This window comes from Apis laboriosa, unplaced genomic scaffold (genome assembly GCF_014066325.1).
Source record: "Apis laboriosa isolate Shangri-la unplaced genomic scaffold, ASM1406632v1 scaffold1_cov151, whole genome shotgun sequence".
Lineage (NCBI taxonomy): Eukaryota > Metazoa > Arthropoda > Insecta > Hymenoptera > Apidae > Apis > Apis laboriosa.
In genome coordinates, this window is record NW_025222279.1 from 2,310,512 (window position 1) to 2,329,623 (window position 19,112).

At 25.2% G+C, this 19,112-nt stretch overlaps 4 protein-coding genes and 1 long non-coding RNA gene across 9 annotated transcripts in view; 4 read left to right on the plus strand and 1 right to left on the minus strand.

The window, feature by feature from the left end:
* The window catches only part of LOC122712205 (Down syndrome cell adhesion molecule-like protein Dscam2), a 111,226-nt gene extending 110,141 nt beyond the window's left edge, over window positions 1-1,085 (plus strand). For all 4 annotated transcript variants that reach the window (XM_043931645.1, XM_043931643.1, XM_043931644.1 and 1 more), the window contains one exon: window positions 100-1,085. Coding sequence is in view for 3 of the 4 variants with exons in the window: in XM_043931643.1 (XP_043787578.1) it covers window positions 100-151 (52 nt within the window). In the remaining variant the exon portion in view is untranslated. The remainder of the gene's footprint in view (window positions 1-99) is intronic.
* A 2,806-nt stretch (window positions 1,086-3,891) lies between these two features.
* Window positions 3,892-8,496, plus strand: LOC122712229 (protein transport protein Sec61 subunit beta). 2 transcript variants are annotated; one of them, XM_043931696.1, is made up of 4 exons: window positions 3,892-4,367; window positions 4,595-4,723; window positions 4,796-4,991; window positions 7,692-7,827. In XM_043931696.1, the coding sequence occupies exons 1-3, from the start codon at window positions 4,311-4,313 to the stop codon at window positions 4,982-4,984; spliced, it is 375 nt and encodes a 124-aa protein (XP_043787631.1). In that variant the 5' UTR covers window positions 3,892-4,310; the 3' UTR covers window positions 4,985-4,991; window positions 7,692-7,827. The 2 variants fall into 2 exon arrangements, with proteins under 2 accessions (XP_043787631.1, XP_043787632.1); XM_043931697.1 differs by lacking the exons at window positions 3,892-4,367; window positions 4,595-4,723; window positions 4,796-4,991 and adding exons at window positions 7,539-7,602; window positions 7,958-8,496 and having other exon boundaries at window positions 7,692-7,885.
* A 1,368-nt stretch (window positions 8,497-9,864) lies between these two features.
* Window positions 9,865-12,900, plus strand: LOC122712285. Its single transcript, XM_043931810.1, is given in 7 exon segments — window positions 9,865-9,890; window positions 10,871-10,916; window positions 10,918-11,103; window positions 11,519-11,680; window positions 11,823-12,030; window positions 12,095-12,290; window positions 12,434-12,900. Coding segments are annotated over 7 exon segments (1,017 nt in total). The 3' UTR covers window positions 12,627-12,900.
* Window positions 12,901-14,812: 1,912 nt separating this feature from the next.
* The window catches only part of LOC122712286 (failed axon connections), a 32,638-nt gene continuing 28,338 nt past the window's right edge, over window positions 14,813-19,112 (minus strand). Inside the window, exons 2-4 of the mRNA XM_043931811.1 lie at window positions 18,036-18,374; window positions 17,702-17,839; window positions 14,813-17,606 (exon numbers count right to left, since the gene is read on the minus strand). Coding sequence (XP_043787746.1) covers window positions 17,250-17,606; window positions 17,702-17,839; window positions 18,036-18,374 — 834 coding nt within the window. The 3' untranslated portion in view covers window positions 14,813-17,249. The remainder of the gene's footprint in view (window positions 17,607-17,701; window positions 17,840-18,035; window positions 18,375-19,112) is intronic.
* LOC122712287 lies at window positions 17,509-18,100 on the plus strand. The gene is made up of 3 exons (XR_006346298.1): window positions 17,509-17,641; window positions 17,707-17,798; window positions 17,967-18,100. It is a non-coding gene; the product is annotated as an uncharacterized LOC122712287 (long non-coding RNA).

Below are 19,112 nucleotides of genomic sequence, written 5' to 3' on the forward strand. Positions count from 1 at the left end.
ATTATATTAATATTTCAATAAATATATTTATCATTTTTTAGAAGTAAAGGTTAAACTTGATGCAACATTAATAAAAAATTTTGTTCAACTTCGTTTTAGGTATCAACAAAGAAAGGAACAAGAAAGGCAAGAGTTCACTATACACGTATGATCGAGATTTAGTAATAGATCTCTAGCAGAAATCTTCACGAAAGCATATAAAGATAAGTTATAAAAAATTCTCTGAAAAATTGTTAACTATTCAAAAATCTTGCAGAATGTCAATGGAAAATCGTAATTTAAAAAATCGTATGTTCGCGAGTGACACACATCTGCTAATAATAAATATAAACTCTTGTCAAAGTCAAATTAATTAGGAATTTTTGTCGTAAAAAGAGTCTTTGCTCATATATAGAATACTGAGAAAAGCGTTTAGCAAGTTTGAAACAATGTCCATTTTACTTAAAGAAAATTAATATTAGCAAATCGTAATATATCTCATGGTTTTCTGTCAACAAAATGTTACTAGACTAAACGTTTCTTCATATCTAAACATTTTTCTCAGTGCGCTATTAAATTATCGACAAATCGTCTTATCGATTGATTTATTAATTATCATTGCATCGAATACTGCCATTGCGTTATTCGCAAATTTATTGGTCGACCAAACACAGGAAAACAACAGGAACAAGTTACGTGAAAGTATTGACAGAGGTTCTTTAGAGAGCTATGTTAGAATCTCATCTTCTGAAATTTAGTCATACTTGAGAGTCACAGACATAAAGTATTTCTGAGAAGATTCTGCAACAGTGATTAATAGAAAGAAAAAGATTCATCGACAGAGTATTAGGAAACAAGTCAATTTAGACACGGAATGAAGAATTACACATGTGTATAATCGTCTAACTACTGTATAGTATAGATTGTATTATTAGTCACAATGTTACCATGGATTGTATAGTTGAAAAGATACGACGAAAGTTAAGTATGGAGAATCGTTTATCATCCTTGAGAAATATCGTTTAAATATCTATTATATAGTTGTTTTTTTGCTATTAAAAAAATATTGGCATTATTTAAATGAAGAATATTTAAAAAAATCATTGTACTTTTATTATATTTTATATTGTAAAACAGAAAACTGATTTAAACGGTCATAACAATTCATTAAAAAACAAATAATGATAATTTTAACTATAATTATTATAAGAGTTGAAAGTTAACAAAAAAATAATAAAATACAATTTTACTTCAATACATTTAGGATAATTATACTATAAAGTGATCAATGATTATTTAGCGTAGATAGTTTTATTTTTCTTTTTATACAAATATCTTTTATAAAATTATTGTTATATAAATTAATGAAAATAAAAAAATATAACGATGTTTTGAAAAACGAATCTCTATATACATCACGATAACTTCCGCTTTATGCAAAGTGCTAATTGTAACAACATTCCTAATTGTCGGCATTAAGAAACCACAATCGTGCGTTTCAACATTTTGTTTGATTAATTATGTTAATAAAGCAATTCGAGGATTATATTGCATCAAAACGCGGAAATTCAATAAAAAAATCGAAAAATATAATTGAAAAAGAGTATTTAAAATGTAAATATATGTATGAATTATATTTAAAGGACAAACAATTTATCGACATACATTGAGCTCGATGATTAATTAACATCACAAATAGCTTTAAATATTACTCTGTTTTTATTCCCGCAAAATATTCTATTAATATACATATTTTAATATTTAATTTTTTTTTCATTTTAAAAAATCTGTATATTTTTTTTATTAATTAATAAAAACAAAGATTAGATTTTATAAAAGTTAATTAAAATTTCAATAAAATATAAGTAAAACATTTTAAATTGTTTATTTTTAAAATAAAAATAGAAAAATGAAAAATCAGTTTTCAAAACGAAAATTATGTCGATTAGATCGGACAAGTTTTATAATAATTTATTGATAAATTATTTGTTATATAGGTTAAAAAAGATACGAGTAATTTATTAAAGTCTGATCCTTATGTATCGTTCTCGAATAATGAGACTGAGGCTAATTAACTACGCTTACGTTGATTTTTGCCAAATAGAGTTTACAATTTATAAAATTATTAATTTAGGGCTATTGCCTTAATTATAATAATTAATTGAAATATTGTTATCATGGCGTCTATGACTGTACTTTTCCAATTATTCGTAATATGAGAACTTTTAAAACGAGAGCATAGTTCGTGTATTTTTTCGAATAAAAAATAAAAAAAATTCATTTTTTTATATGAAAATATATTTCTACATTTTAAACAAACTGGATTGTTCGTATAATAATATCAATGTAAAAATGTTTTAATAAGTAGTAAAATTAATGTATACGAAATTATCAAAATTAATCGAAATCATATATATATATTTATATCGATATTTTAATTCAATATCAACCAATAAACTCATATTAAATTTTATATGAGCAATTTCTTATTTAAATTTTTTATAAAAAATAAATTATAATTATTCGATTTTCTTTTTCACTGATAATATATTTAATAATATCTACATTATCGTATATATTTATTACGTATATGCATTTATTAAAACCTTTATGAATGTTTTTTTTAAATTTTCTACATGCATATTTTTTAATAATATATCTTACTTGACGTAAAATTATCTAACAGATTAAAAGAATCCGTGTGTTAAAAGTAAAAAGTTTTTATAAAAAAAATTAACAACTTAAACGACAAATATGCAAAGTATGCTCTCTTATAAAAAATATATTCATTAATACATATTTCATCTATAAATACGAGATGAACTTTATGCGATGAATTTTACAAGAATTAAATCATGCACAAATTTAAATTACGAAAACAGTGATCATATGGTTTGTAGTTTTTGTCATAATAAAAAAAAAGAAAAAAAAAAATGATCATAGATAGAAGAAAATTTGGATAAAAAAATAATTAGTGTAATGATTTTTCAAGTGTATCTGATGAACGCGTGCATACGTGATACGTGTGATATAGAAACTCATCGTGTAGCATAGCTACCGTAACTGAGTAAATTATTTGTATAATACATGAGACCCGTGAAACTTAGAAATCATGTATCATATCCCCATATAACTATCCGTGGACGAATTCGATAAAACTAATCATCGTCCATTATGGTTAACGCGAAAATAAAATAAAAAGGAAAAAAATAATAAAACAATCGAATGTCTTATCGAAATGTCAAACTTTCACAAAATATGCTAAAATTCAGCTTGTTAATAAAGAAGAACAAACATTTATTGCGTCAAATGTAATTATATATCCTTGTGATTAATCCTATTCTTTAATCAAATTAATCCTTTTTTTAATCAAAATTTGTAATTCTATGATCAATAAATTATTCATATACTTTAATATACTGTGAAGAAAAAATGATTTTTTACTATACCTTAACTAAAAGTCGCGCCATATTTAGAATACTGCAAACGAATACAACATAGATAAAGAGACCAATTAGTAAGAAAATAACATGGATCAAAAAGTGATTGTCAACGTCATCTCTCGAGAAATCCAAAAAATATATTTTTAAAATATTTTTATTCAAGAGATGACGCTGATTCTCAATTCTTATCTTATATTACTTTTTAAAAAATTATCTTTAGAATTTAAAAATGATGCTAATCTTAAATTTTTATCTGTATCTTATCTTGCTTTTAAAAAAATTGTATAATATTTAAAAGATAATGCTAATGATTAATTCTTATTCTATGTTTTTCGCTATAAAAAAATAGTGAAAAATCTCTAGTGAAAAATGAAGATAATAAATATTAAGCAAGATACATTATAAACACATATATTATAAAATATGTACATGTAGATATATGTAACAAATTGCAGAAGTCGTAAGAAACATACTTTTTTTCAAAATCAATATTTCTAAATATGTGATATAATATTTTGTAAGATATCATATCTATTCTATAGCTTGTCTGTGGTATTTTCTATAGTGTATTCTATTGCAACGGTACTTTCCTATCTATATTGACCAATATGTATGGCTGTCAACGTGAAAAAGAAATTGTTTTAGCTGATTTTAACGACATTGAAGTGCATAGAAATTAATAAGATTAACCAATTGATCACTCATTGGAAGTGAATCAAAATTCTTCTATTATTCAATAATATATTTTTTAAATATATTTTCAAATATACGCTTTTAAATTATCGTGTAATTTTTACATCGGTGTATATAGTGCGAAAGCAATTGATAATCACGTTGAATCATCGGAAACAATTGTCAATCTGAATTGATTAGACAAGATTTATCATTATGTGCGCGAAAATGGCTTTTCAGCATCAAGCTGGCACCGCTATGGAATGCTTAAGTGTAAATATATCTATAATCTATAATAAAAAACATAAAAAATAAAGAATATAAAAAATCTCAGTTCAATTACTATTACGTATTTTTTAAAACAATAAACTTCACTACTTTAATTTATTATTTTTAATATACAATAAAAAATACATTAAAACATTGTTACAAAATATTAATACGATATTAAACATTATTACAAAAATTATTTTGTTCTATCTTATTTTGTTATTTTTTAGATACCAATTATATTGGTAAAAGAAACAGATGTAAATGAAAATGGAGAAGAGGTGATGAAATGTGGCTTCAAAATTGGAGGTGGCATTGATCAAGATTTTAGAAAAAGTCCTCAGGGTTATACTGATAATGTAAAAAAAATTAATATAATTTATGTATTATAAATATATTTCATATTTTTAATTAATGCTATTCAATGCCAGGGTATATATGTAACTGAAGTTCACGAAGGATCTCCAGCAGCAAAAAGTGGTCTTCGTATGCATGATAAAATTTTACAATGTAATGGATATGATTTTACTATGGTAACTCATAAAAAAGCAGTATCATATATCAGGAAACATCCAGTATTAAATCTATTAGTGGCTCGTAAGGGAGTAACAAGTACTTAAATACCAAGTAAGAAATTTATTTGGTCTAAGAAGAATATTTATTTCACATATACAATACAATATAATAACAAAGTCAATTTATTGGAGCTATATGTCTGCCAAATATTGTATTAGATTGATCAGTAGTAAGATATTTGATTATTATTTGAAAATTATAATATATGTATTTCATATTTTATTTTCTATTTTACAAATTTTACTTTTGGCAAATGTCTATAATTCCAGTTAAAATAAGAGGATAATATTAATCAATACATTCAATGATTGTTATAATTATATCTTGCAGGCATAATATTCATTTTTTATTGCAATAAAAATAGAATATTAAAACAATAGATTTATATGTATAAAAATCCTGTTATGGTATGTTATTGTTGTTAAAAAAAAAATAATTGTATGAAAATGTTTTTCTAATATCAAATGAGAGCTAATAATGATATCAGTATATAAAGTTATGCTTAAAAAACAATGATTTACACGTGCCTGCGTAAAAATCGCATTGTATAATGTTTATTGTATATCAAAATTTGCAAAAATATGTCTTGTGCCAAACAGTAGTTGCTGTGCGGAATCCATATGAATATTTCTTGTTGTCATGTATATATTTATATACAAAAAAATTTATTTAAATAATAAGAAAATAAAGAGTATTTCTTGGTTGATTTTCAAAAAAAGAAATAATTATATGGATGAAAAAGTCATGATATTTTAATTCTTTAAGTATTTCTATATTGTAAAATATGACAGAATGCCAAAGCATAATGAAGTTATAGTAGCTTAGATATGCAACATATCTTTTACAAAATTTTGTATTGCTAATATATCAATATGTTACTATAAGAATGTATGAAATACTTAGAATTTATGCATTTAAAACATTTTACAATGACTGAAATCATACAATAAACATTTAAAATCTTTAAACAGGTATACATATAAGATATATCTAATTTACATTTATAAATACAATACATGCAATTACTACATTTATAAGCATTTACAGAATATTTTCTGTTATTGGCAAAAATCATTGAGACTATATATTTTGAGACCAATAGAAGTATTATATTTTCTAATAATATTTTATAAACTTTTTACTTTAATTAATATAATGAATCTTTCTATGCATTTTCTTAAAATTTTTATACATAAGAAAAGGCAACAGTTTTATATTTTATAAATTGGCTATAAATGTACAATAAGTGAAACAAAAAGAAAAAGTTCCTGTAACAATATGTATGATTTTTTTTTGTATTTTAAGATTCTAATATTTTCATCATGATAAAAAAATCGAACAATTTTATAAGAAATAATGTAATATGTTGTCATAATTTTGTAACTAGTCTGTTAATGTGGAAGATTAAAAAAAAAGAAATTGTAGAACATATTATTATATATGCATGTAAGTAGTACAAGATAATTAATATTCTTTTGTATAGAAGTTCAATATGACAAATTATATACATTAGTTCAATTTAAATTTATGTAAAAGTTATATGTTATTTATTACCAAAAATATAATTGATATAGAATATTATATAAAATAATAATCGTACATTATGTAAATAATAAATAAATGCCTTATCATAAAAAACTATCATAAAAATTATATTTTTCTTTTATTTCACAAATTCGATATTTTGTGCAATTGTAGTTATTTAAATTCATTATTATTATCCAAATTATTAAAGCTTTATAAAATTTAAAAATCTTATTTTTATTAAAATACTTTTAAATTTTTAATAACTACTTTTGAAATTTGTGAATTTAATTTAGATTATGTTCAGCCAATTTTGAAAATAATTAAACCATATCATATAACAAATATTTTGACTTAATGTATTACTTAAAAATTACTTAAAACATTTTATATTTACCGATGCCAATCTGCTATGTATTTGTATTTGTATATTTTTTTGAAAGTAGACTGTATTTATGAATTTTTATTTCAAAAATAATTTATTTTTAAATAAATGAGCTTTATATTAATAATATAATTTCATAAATAAATTAATATACGAAAAAGAATTTTCTTGGTTCATATTTCAAGATTATGAATTCGATACTAATTCTTCGAGTTTTGATCATATGATTTTAATTTATTTCTAGTAATTTCTTGAATATTTTTAATAATATAGAAAAAATTATTTATATAATTGTTTGATTATTTTAAAGTAATTATTATTAAATAAATTATAAAATAAATAAATATAATAATAATTCGAAATATTATTTTATGGTAATATTTTTTTCATGAAAACGTGACGTAATGATAAACGCTCATGCGTCACTGTGAATTTAACAACATATGATGACGTGTCGAGAGTTCACTACGTGGATGGTGTATATATGACACGTTGCTTTATGCTGTGCTTCGTATTGCTAGTAAACGTTTAAATTATTTAGTAGAAGGAGGTTGGCTTTATAAAAGTACCAAGTGATATTATTTCAATATTTTTTTAATGTTGTTCATAATAAGATAAAAATTAATAATAAGATTTGAAAAGTGAAACATATCAAGTTTATTTATTGTGAATTTAGACAAAATTATAAATTATAAAATAAATTTTTCGTAAACTTCTGGTATTTTTAAATTAACAATAGAATAACAAATAATGGTAAATAATTTTCTAAGATTACAATTGCAAAAAGAAAAATAATATTTTGACTTAAAAATTTATGGTTATATTTTGTTTACTTTTTTAAGCCTGCTGCACCTAGTTCTACTTCAGTTGGAGCTGCGAGACGATCGCCCAGCAAAGCTATAGCACCTAGAACAGGTGGTGGTACTGTTAGACAAAGAAAAACTGCAACAACTACTTCAACTCGGAGTAGAAATACAGGAGCTGGTTCTGATGAAATGTGGATGTTTTACACCGATGATTCTCCTGGTATCAAAGTGTAAGTACATAAAATAATAAATAAATAAATAAAAAATATAAATATCTATAATTTATATATATATCTTTTCAGAGGACCAGTACCTGTGCTTGTTATGTCTCTTCTTTTTATTGCATCTGTCTTTATGCTTCATATCTGGGGCAAATATACTAAATCTTAAAATTGAAAATAGATATTTTAAAAAGAAATTGAAGCAATTAAAAAACTATGCAGTGCATTTGAATGAATAAATAAAATCTTAGTTAAAGATATTTTCTAAATGGAAAATTAATAAAAGCATTCAAAAGAACATATTTTTAACATTGTTTGTGATTAATTTAGAAGAATCAAAGCACTGCATGTATATTATAATTACATTTCCATATTATGGATCTCTGCACTTTTTTATCAAAAAAATCAAGACCAAAATTTAAGGAGTAATCATAAATATTGTAATCATTTATTTTCATCAAGCTGAATTTTATAATGTTTATAAAAAGATACGTCGGAATTAATCATATATGCGCATTAAGCGTGGTAGAAATAAGACATATTAGTTATTGTTTGTAAAGTTACTATAATAATATAATGTACAATATATTAAAATAAATTATTATTAATCCAATTAAAAATCAACAAATTGATTCTTTTTATGTTCATTTATTTTTATATAAATTTTAAAAAAATCAAGTTAGATATAAAATGAATATTTTGAACGATATTTGATAAAAGATATGCATTGTCTTCAATACTACAAAACAAATGAAAAGTGTAATGCGCCATGTTCCATTTAAGTGGAAATTCATTCGCGCTCGCGTATATGTATTGATTCTATGTTGAATGAGCTTACATTATAAAGCTTTGATGAAAAAAGCAATTACGATAAAATAACTATCAAAGAAACAAGAAAGTAATCACATATTTTATCAAAAAAAATAAATAAAAAAAATACGTTTCATGAAAACGTTACTTATATATAGTTCATATCAAAAATAAAGTATTCTCACAAATATAATACACGTAAACATAAAATTTAACAATAAAATAAAAATTATTTTTTATTTCCAATATCTTTTCTATAATTATTTCAAATAATAAAATCTAACCATATTTTTGAATTTTGAATTTTGAATTTCGTTGATTTACATTCTATTAAAATTATTTTTTTATTTATTTAAATTAAATTCTTCAATAATAATATCAATTGCATAGAATGATAAGATTCTAATTATGGAAATAATTATAATAAGCCGTAATGTCAGACAGTCAACGTGAATCAAAAAACCCAATAGGTCACACCATAGAGTACTGATTAGAGGGAGATGCATATAGTGGTAACAAGGTTCGAGCTAGAAGAAAAGTACCCGATGCGCTCGCAGTCGTTTCATAGCACGTGATCAGGGATTTCTTGTTTTAGATTCGACATTGAATACTCTCGTAGTCCTGCCGCTGCCTATCGCCGCGGATGGAAGTAGCTATTCTACACATCTTACGAGTTGTTACAATGAGGTTCCTCTCTGTTGAGGTAATCATCATTTCTCCTTAACTGATATATACGTATTTTACACAAACAATATTTTCTTACCTAGAAATGTCTGTATGAAATAAGGATATTCCGAATTCGCAAATTTTTGTTCTCAAGTGACAGTGACTTGGTGTGATTTGTATCTATCTCTTAGTATTCGATGCGAAATTCAAAGATGGTTAGTTGAATGATGATTAATAATATCAGTTTCGATTTTTGACAATGCAGTGATAATTGAGTTTGTGAATAATGCTAACATTATTTTTAATTTTTAAATATTAAAGAAATTGTTTTTTACCATACTCACATTGAAAAATGATTCGAGAAATTTTTGATTATAGTTAGAAATTGGTAACAAATGTGAATTTTTCTATTTGCACGTATTGGTTTGAATAAATAATTGATATTGGATTTTTTTAACAAGAATGTTGGCTTTTGTTTTACGATTGATTAAAGATTGAATTGTGACTATACGATGCAAAAGTTTCAAATTAAAAAACGGTAAGTACAAATATAATAATATATTCGTTTTTCTATTGTTTTATGACTGAAAATATTTTAAATGATGACATTACATCAAATAAGAAAGATAATTTAAATGTTATGAATATTTGTCATAAAGAAAATTATATTTTATAAAATATTTTTTGTGACAATATTGAATAAAATGAGCTGCATTGCGACATTCAACAGTGCGGAGATAGTTAAAAGTGATCGTAATCTATTAGAAACCAAATGATATATAATAAAAAAGATTATAAATTAAATATTTTCCTAAAAGAAAAACATCAAATTTTTTCAAACTGAAGTAAATTTTTAAATTTTTTATTTCGAAATACGAAATATTAAAATAAATTTTTTTAATATTTTAATATAAATATAAATTTTGTTTTATTGATCAGAAATGAAACAATTTAAATTGTAAAATAAAATTATTATTGCTTTCTACCTTTTCAAAATATTATATTCTCAAAATATATACTGTTATTAAACAATGGAACTACAATATGCATGAATCAATATAATCAATAAATGAAAAACATTTAAGCATCAAGGTCACATATACAAGAAAGCAGAATCATAAAAATATCAAGTATTTAATTTATATTTCAATATACAATCCTTTCAAGTCTGTTTAAACTTTTGCAGATATCACTAATTATAATATTACTTCAATATATTCGTTTTTTTATTTTATTTTATTTTATAATATATTATATTTAAATTAAAATAATGTAAATTATTAAAACATTTTAAAAAATAAACAAAAATAACATTTTATAAAATTGTATAAATAAAATGAAAATATTTTTATTTGAAACATTGATAAAAAAAAATATAAGAAATTTTAAATAATATTTTGATTTCTTAATTATAAAATTATTATTAAATAACTTATATATCTTTTCATTTTCTATAAATATTTTTTTCCTAAAAATTATATTTCTAAAGCTACATAACAGTTTCATTAATGACTTCAGATTCGAAAATAGTTCATCAAGTGTGGAAGTGAGAAATCAACAATCGATCAATGGCGGTCGATATTTTGGATAAAGACCACTTCGCGGTGAGTGCAATCGTCACCGTTGGTATGCAAATTATATTCTTCACAATTGCGGCGACCTTCCAGTTGGACAAGCTAACAGATTTTGCCGGCGGCACGAACTTTATCATCCTCGCCCTTCTCACTTTCTTTCTCGGCCAAGTAGGCAAGGTATTCTAATTATAAAACCATTTCTATATATGTGTCTATGCAAATGAACACAGAGCGAATTATTAAATCGTAAATTTAGACGAGATAAAACATAGAAATATTTGATTTACTGTTAATTTATTTTTGTAAGATCATTTATTTTTAAAAAAATTTATAATTTTTAACAATAGTCATTAAAAGATAATTTGAATATTTAATTTCATTTTTAAAACAAATCATTAATATTTTTATCAAATTTATCATAAATATTAAATCATAAGCATTAAAGTAAATATTAAATATTATTAATATTATGTAAATAATATTATAATTTATAAATAAATATTAAATCATAAGTATTAAAGTAAATATTAAATATTATTAATATTATGTAAATAATATTATAATTTATAATTGTAAATATTTTATGTTGTAGCCTTATGACAGTAGACAACTTATGGTCACTATATTTGTTTGCTTGTGGGGTGTTCGTCTTTCTGGATATCTATTATATCGAATTATTAAAATTGGTCGCGATAAAAGATTTGAAGATCGTCGCAGTAATGTGATTCGTTTTGCTGTATTTTGGACATTTCAGGTAACAGTAATAATCAAAATCAATTATTTATCGAAATTATATTTTACTTATCATAATTTTTATTTTAATTTCTAATTAATTTTATATTAATTTTCATTTGTATTTTAAATATTTGTATATTTTAAAAAAAATTTATCTTTAGGCTGTATGGGTCTATGTTGTGAGTTTACCAGTAATTATCATTAATTCACCGCGACACAAAATACCACCAGCTCCTAAAACGATGACAACCCTAGACAGCACTGGTACGGGACTTTTCGTAACTGGTTTATTAGCTGAAACTTATGCCGATTTACAGAAATTTTCTTTCAAACAAGATCCAGTGAATAATGGCAAATGGTGTAATGACGGTACGTTTTTTACATCAGTCTTTTCCAAATATTCAATAACAGATGATCAATAATTATGATTTAGGATTATGGAGATTATCTAGACATCCAAATTATTTTGGAGAAATAGTAGTATGGTGGGGTATCTTCGTAATATCTTTGAATGTAATCGAAGGCATTGAATGGATTGCTATAGCTTCTCCAATATTCACTACTTTCATCATTCTATTCTTATCTGGAATGCCTCTATTGGAAAGAGCTTCCGATGAGAGATATCGTGAGTAAGTTTCTGATTTGCAATATTTATTAATCTCTCTAACTTTCATCAAATTTATAGATTTTTAGCTCATATATATCATATATTATTTATTTATTTTTATCAACAAAGAAAATTTATATACTAAAATATTTTAATATATTTCAGTAATGCCGAATATCGCTATTACAAACTATCTACATCGCCATTAATACCAATACCACCATCCATATATGTTGAAGTGCCTCATTTCCTAAAATTTCTTTTCTGTTGTGAATTTCCACTTTATGATTCGTTAGACGTAAAACCACGATCAGCTGTCACTGAATCAACATCAATAAGTCTTGCTGCGTCTACGTAGCTATAGTCACACGCCGGACAACCGAATTCAAAGTCCGGCGTGCAGTCATCTATGACTAGCACAGCCTTTTAAGGCTACTATAATTCTTTGCATTTTATTGTTCGCATCGTCTTTCATTATTCCATTCGGTTAAGAATAATAACTTAGTAGTTATGCAAGTAAAATTCTACGTAATTAGAAATTGAAATAAATTGAAAAAGCATATATTATGTCATTTAAATGTTAATATGTTGCAATTGCATTTTTTACATTTTTTAAATTGAAAATATTGATGTTTTTGTGATTTGAATTCAGAAAATATATAAAATGTTGTTATATAAAAAAAATAATATGTAAAATAATGATTATGAAAGTAGATGCGTATTACTATATTTTGCTAATCTATTAAATGAATTAAAAAAATTTATATTTTTTAAATTTAATTAAAAAACTATACTTATTTATTTTTTAAAGTTTAGAAATTTAAAAATCTTAAAGATAATGTTAAAAAATACTAATAAATATAAAAAAATTAAAATCGAAGTTAAAATCATAATTATACTACCTCGAATATGATGTTTTCGATTTAAAATCGAATTCATCATGATATCTAGATTAAAACATTTAAACTTTAAAAAAATAATTATATATACATATATAAAAAAAATATAAAAATAAATGTGCAATATTATTATAGACTTTCGAAGCTAAATATTCTTCGAAGTTTTTGCTAAATATTCTTCTATTTCATAGAATTCATTGATGTATATATTTATTTCCAATTTTATAAGTGTTCATTTGTTTAATATTACTCTCTTATAGAAAATAAATTGGAAAAAAATTATTAGAACACAATTATATTTTAATGACAGAGTTCTGAAAACACAATATTTTTGGACCACTAGGGACCATATATATATATAACAATATTAGTTGCTTATATATATTTTTACATATCTAAAAATCAAACTTTTGGATAATAATTTAGCAAGCTGGAAAATGGAAGAAAAATGTTAAAAATATCATTAAAATGAAAAGAGCAAAAATGAAAACTTATTTTAGTTTTATAATTGATTATTACTATTTTAAAATCCGTTTTTAATCGATGCAGATTAAACATTATTTAAAAAAAAAAAATCAATTAGAAAAAGTTTTAGTAAAAGTTAATTATATATAGAAAATAAAAATTAATGTTTAATCATAATTAAATTCAAAAAATTCCAAAAATAAAAAGCTGTCTGTCTAAATAATATTAATAGTTATAAGTAAATTAATCGTAGCATTAAATTATAGCAATATTATACATATCCTGTGCCGAGTAGAAAATCGAAAAATAAAGCTAAAATTAAAAAATATTTCTTAGCTGTATTCTTTTAAAAGCAATCATAATAAAAATTAATATCAAACCAATATTATAAAAATAGATATTATGATTCATTATAATTTAAATATATATTTCGATACAAATATTAAAAGAATACAACTACAGACACGCCAAATTAGAAGTATTATCTTGTAAACGATCGTTTCAATCGTTCGTCGTTATGTATATCTTTAAATTTTAGATAATAAATAATAGTTGATTCAATCATGCTTTTATTCTATTCAAACACTTCACTTTTCACTTTATTTTATGGCACTTTAAAATAAACTAACATTAAATAAACTATTGATCATTTTATATATTTTTTTTATTATTATTATATGTATTATTAAATCTCTAACTCGACATCGACACTTTATTCTTATTCAATATTTATAATATATAATGCACATATTGTCCTACTCATTTCTACTTATTTTTCAATATTTCATTTATATATCAATATAAAACTTATATCAAATGTATGAAAAAAATTACTGATCGTACAACTTATACACGACGTATGTACACATTTTTTTATAGTTATAACATAATTAAAAAGGAGCATTTTTTATAGTTATAATATAATTAAAAATGAAAATATTTGAACGATTCTAACACATTCTTTGCCGCAATTAAAGAAATAAAATTTTCTTAATAAAACTAAATTAATCGTACCATCTAACCTAATTTGCATGCAATGTGTATGTGCTATTTTCTAAATGCACAATAAGATAGTCGCAAATACAAACAATATAAAATAAAACAAAAATTTTTTTTTCTTTTGTTGCTATTTGTAAAAAATATTCATCGTATCGGGTCAATTAATAAAGATCGATGAAAATTTCGTAAAGATCACATTATATTTATAAACACATTTTATTTATTCGTATGTATATCGTTAATAAATGGTGATATAATAATGACAATGAAATGTATAGCGCCGAGCATAAAACGAGCAGTCATATTATAATTATTATTAATATTCTCCTTATTATAATCTTACTGTACTGGATGTGTGCCTACCTACTGTGCTTGCAACGTTTATGGTCTTGTCCAAGTATTTTTTTTATTACTTCTTTTTTTCATTTCTTTCCTTTCGTCATCACTAATCTTTATTTATTTACTATTTATTCATAATAATCCATAATAATTAATAATAATAATAATGTAACCACAGATGTAAACGTATGCGTTGTTTCTAATAAGGTATAAACAGTTTCCACACACTAATTGTTTACTTGTGTTTTTCTTTTGTTTTTTATGTAATCGTAATTGTCGTTTAATTATAGTAAGCTACTTAAATATTAATTATATTAACCTCGTGTCTTCGTGGAATTATTTTCTGGCCAATGCTTTAATAAAACGCGGCCTCGTACAAAAAACATTCAATTCCCGTTCGATATAACATTATACATCAAAATGTCTGTCGTGTATATATATGTGTATGCGTGTGCGTGTAGTGTATTCGCGCGCGCGCACGCTTGTGTGGTTATGCTTTTTCTTTCATTTCGATGCGTGAAAGACACTTTTTTGTATTTTCTTTTTTTTTTTTACTTCGTTATGTAAAATTTTTTCTCACACATCCGAAGAAAAAAGTCATCTAATAGAGTTGAACTAACACACGGGGGCAGCACAGCGTTTCGTTCGTTTTTCTTTTTCTTTTTTATTTTTATTTCATTTGAATATCGAAAGGAAACCCAGACAGAAGAGATCGATGTTTGCCTGTGCCTCTTTTCTAGTTTATTTTTATTCATATTTTTTTTTTTTATTTGATGAAAGAAAAAGAAGAAACAAAGCGTCCGAATGACTTCAGAACGCGGTGACAATGCCATTTCCGCTTCCAGCGGCACAATCACTTGGATTATATCCGCATGTATGTAATACAAATATTTCTAATAATATACAAATCATCGTAAATATCATCATTTACCGCCGATCCGTAATCGCAAATGATACTTCGTTCGTCGGAGGGACATTGTCAATGAATCGTAAAAAATTACATAACTTGACGCACGCGCGTTAAAAAATTGGTTTCTATTTGAGACAAATCATATAAAAAAAATATATAACAAGTCAAAATTAAAAACAGTCTCTTTCTAATGCATTTGAAAATTTAATATTCAATCTTCTGATTATCGTTGCATAAAAAACGATTTTTGCAGAAATCATTTGAGTATTCAAATGCATTAGAAAGTAATTTATGATTTATGATATCATACTCTGAAAAGTGATTTGAATGGATTTTGAATTATATAAAAAAAAAATGATAAAAAAAATAAAAAAATCTCATAAAAATACCGTACAGTGATTGTAAAAATGCGACATATACACATATAACTAAGAAGCAAACGATCAAACGAAGATCACAATGTGATATACGGTACGTTGCTGAAACGCTAGGTACGTAACTCATTTTGCACAGTAAGAGCCAATGCTGTATGAAGCGACCGCAAGACGCCTTCTCCCTGAATCAGTATCAGGGGCGCTATCTAACGTCGTATATCGTAACCATAAATGATTTCGCTTCTTCACATTAAATTGCATCGTATAAATCATATCATGGTTTACGTCTATTTGCACAACGGTACGATACATTCATTTTGGCCACTATTCATTGAAGAAGATCTTTCACAAACCTGAATGTGTCAGGCTATTGCATTTGATATATTGCAAACCTACGATATTCTAATGACTTATAAGATAGCCCCATTCTGTTATCATTCCTTAATTTTTCTCGTATTATTTTTCGTAGGGGGGGAAAAGGGCCCTGGGTCAAATATAATAATAAAGTTTGTTATTCGATTCGAGTGTGTTGGGGTGTCGATGAGAAATGGCGTAATAACGTGTTACGAACGTATATAAACGAAGTATTTAACATTATGAGTCTATTAATATCTATACGTATAAGTAGAGAGCTCTAAACCTGAAATCCCCCTACCCCTCTTTCTTTTCACACGTCGAATTTCTCTCGTTTGCTCTTTCACACACATTTTAACTTCTTTCTTATCACTCATCCTCTCTAATACCTCTTCCTCTCTCCTCCTCCCTCTCTCTCTTTCATTTTCTATTTCTTTCTGTCAACATTCGTACGAAATACATTCACACATACATACACACGCGCATTCTTTCTTCCATCTTCATTCTTTTTCCTTTTTCAACCCCCATCCCCCCTAAGATTTTCTATATCTTACCAAATCACACCCTCAATTTTCTTTTCTCAAATTTTAAATCTTTTTTTTTCCCTTTCTCTGAACGACTTATTTGTCTTTCAAGAGAACTTATTTCCCTTCTTTTTCCTTTTCTTTGTTTTCATCAACTTCTTTGTCTTTCTCCAATTCTTTCTCTTCTTTATCCGCCTTTTCTTTATCACCCTCTTTTTCTTCCTTTGATTCCTTCGATTCCTTTGCATCTTCCTTGCCCTCCTTCTCCTCCTGTTTTTCTGGTTTCGGTAGATGAGTATTCATATCAAGAGTAGAGCAAATCTCATCCCAATCCGGGAAGCATCGTTCCTTCATGCGTGAACAGTGTCCCACCAAGTTTGGACAATTCTCCTGCATATAGTCTCGCAGACTGTATGGTGTGTCTTTATCGATATAGAGAATTTGGGCAAGATGTGCAAATGCTACAACGTCCAACTGTTTGGAATGAAATGGAAAGAAATTTATAAGAGGTTGAATATAAAATAATTTTGATTAATATAAATATATAAATAAATTAAAATTTTGTTTACCGTAGTCGGTTCGTCTCCAAAGAAGAAAGGCTTGTCTGCAAGCATGTCAGAAAGAACTTTAAGATCGGCGCAACCGAATTGGGACACCTCTTCTGGAGTATGTACACCCATACCCTGCGCCTTCACTTTCTTTGCGCCCTAAAATAAATATCAAGCATGCTGATTTAAGTATTTAATATACATTTCATATCAATATAATTTAATAATATATTTAAGTGTAATCTGAGCCAAAATTTGACCACTTAAGACTAATTCATTATTCCAGTTATAGATAATAGATAACTATCGTGAGAAGGAATGAAAGAAAAAAACGAAATTTATAATTAATATTTACCTTACGACCGACCGTGAGTTTGAAAAAGAAATTGAGAATGCCATTGGGGATACGAGTACCCAGCACGTGCTGAAGATTCACCTTGTAACCCTTAAAAACCTGATCAAGATTCTTAGTTCGCCAGCACATGACCACCCAGACTAAGTGGTTTTCAATCATCGATATCATTGCGTGGGATACGCTTCGTTGCTCACACGTAAGAACGGCGTCCAGATCCTTACCAAATTTCTGGCTAAGCTCGCGAAGGATAATCGTGCTATCCGCGATTTCCTCACCATTTAGCTCGACAAATGGTAACGCGCCTTTCTTGGAACGGAATTTCATCTTATGGTCCACATTCTGTAACAAAAAAGAGGAAAGTAAAAATTATAATATTGAATTATAAAAAAAAAAGATATTTCAATTTAATTTGATCTTTCCTATTTCAAGTTATTTTTGATTGCTCGACTATTATTAATGTGAAAACATAATATAATAACATAATACTCGCTAATTAATTATATTAACTTTAATTACAATTTTAATACAATAATTGGAAATTAAAAGAAAAATATTCGCTTCAATTCTATATGCTAAAATAAAAAAACTCGTTTATATTATATAATGTGAAATAATTCAAGCTTTAATTAATTAAAAAACAATTTACATTGAATATTTACTATACAATATTTAGAAGCGCGTATGCATATAGGATCAGAAACCTTTGCGATACGAACGGTCGATTCATAGGGAAAAAAAACAGGAAAAAGGAACACCAAGGGGCTTCGATAGCTTCATGACTAAGGTGCTCGTTATTGAAATAAGTTAGTTCAAGTTGTTCAAATCCTGATGCGGATAAATTATTTTTTATTTCATTCAAATTCACTTTTATTTACAAAACGAAGAATTCTTGATCGAAAAAAGGGATTAAATAAAAAATCAACACAATGCGAGAGAAGGTGTTAAGATAAGTTAAGATAAGTACTTAACTTGATTCAACGAGTACGTAACAAATTGCACCTGCGCCTATTTATACGCACTAACGCCACACATGAAGTACACCGTAAGTCAATAAGATATCTGGTGTCCTTTACAGGT

What these genes read in the sequence shown, in the direction of transcription:
- LOC122712229 (XM_043931696.1), top strand. Translation starts at nt 4,311, where the DNA reads ATGTGCGCGAAAATGGCTTTTCAGCATCAAGCTGGCACCGCTATGGAA. An exon ending in CCGCTATGGAATGCTTAAGT is followed by an intron (nt 4,368 to 4,594) that starts GTAAATATATCT and finishes GTTATTTTTTAG; the next exon opens with ATACCAATTATATTGGTAAA. An exon ending in CTCAGGGTTATACTGATAAT is followed by an intron (nt 4,724 to 4,795) that starts GTAAAAAAAATT and finishes ATTCAATGCCAG; the next exon opens with GGTATATATGTAACTGAAGT.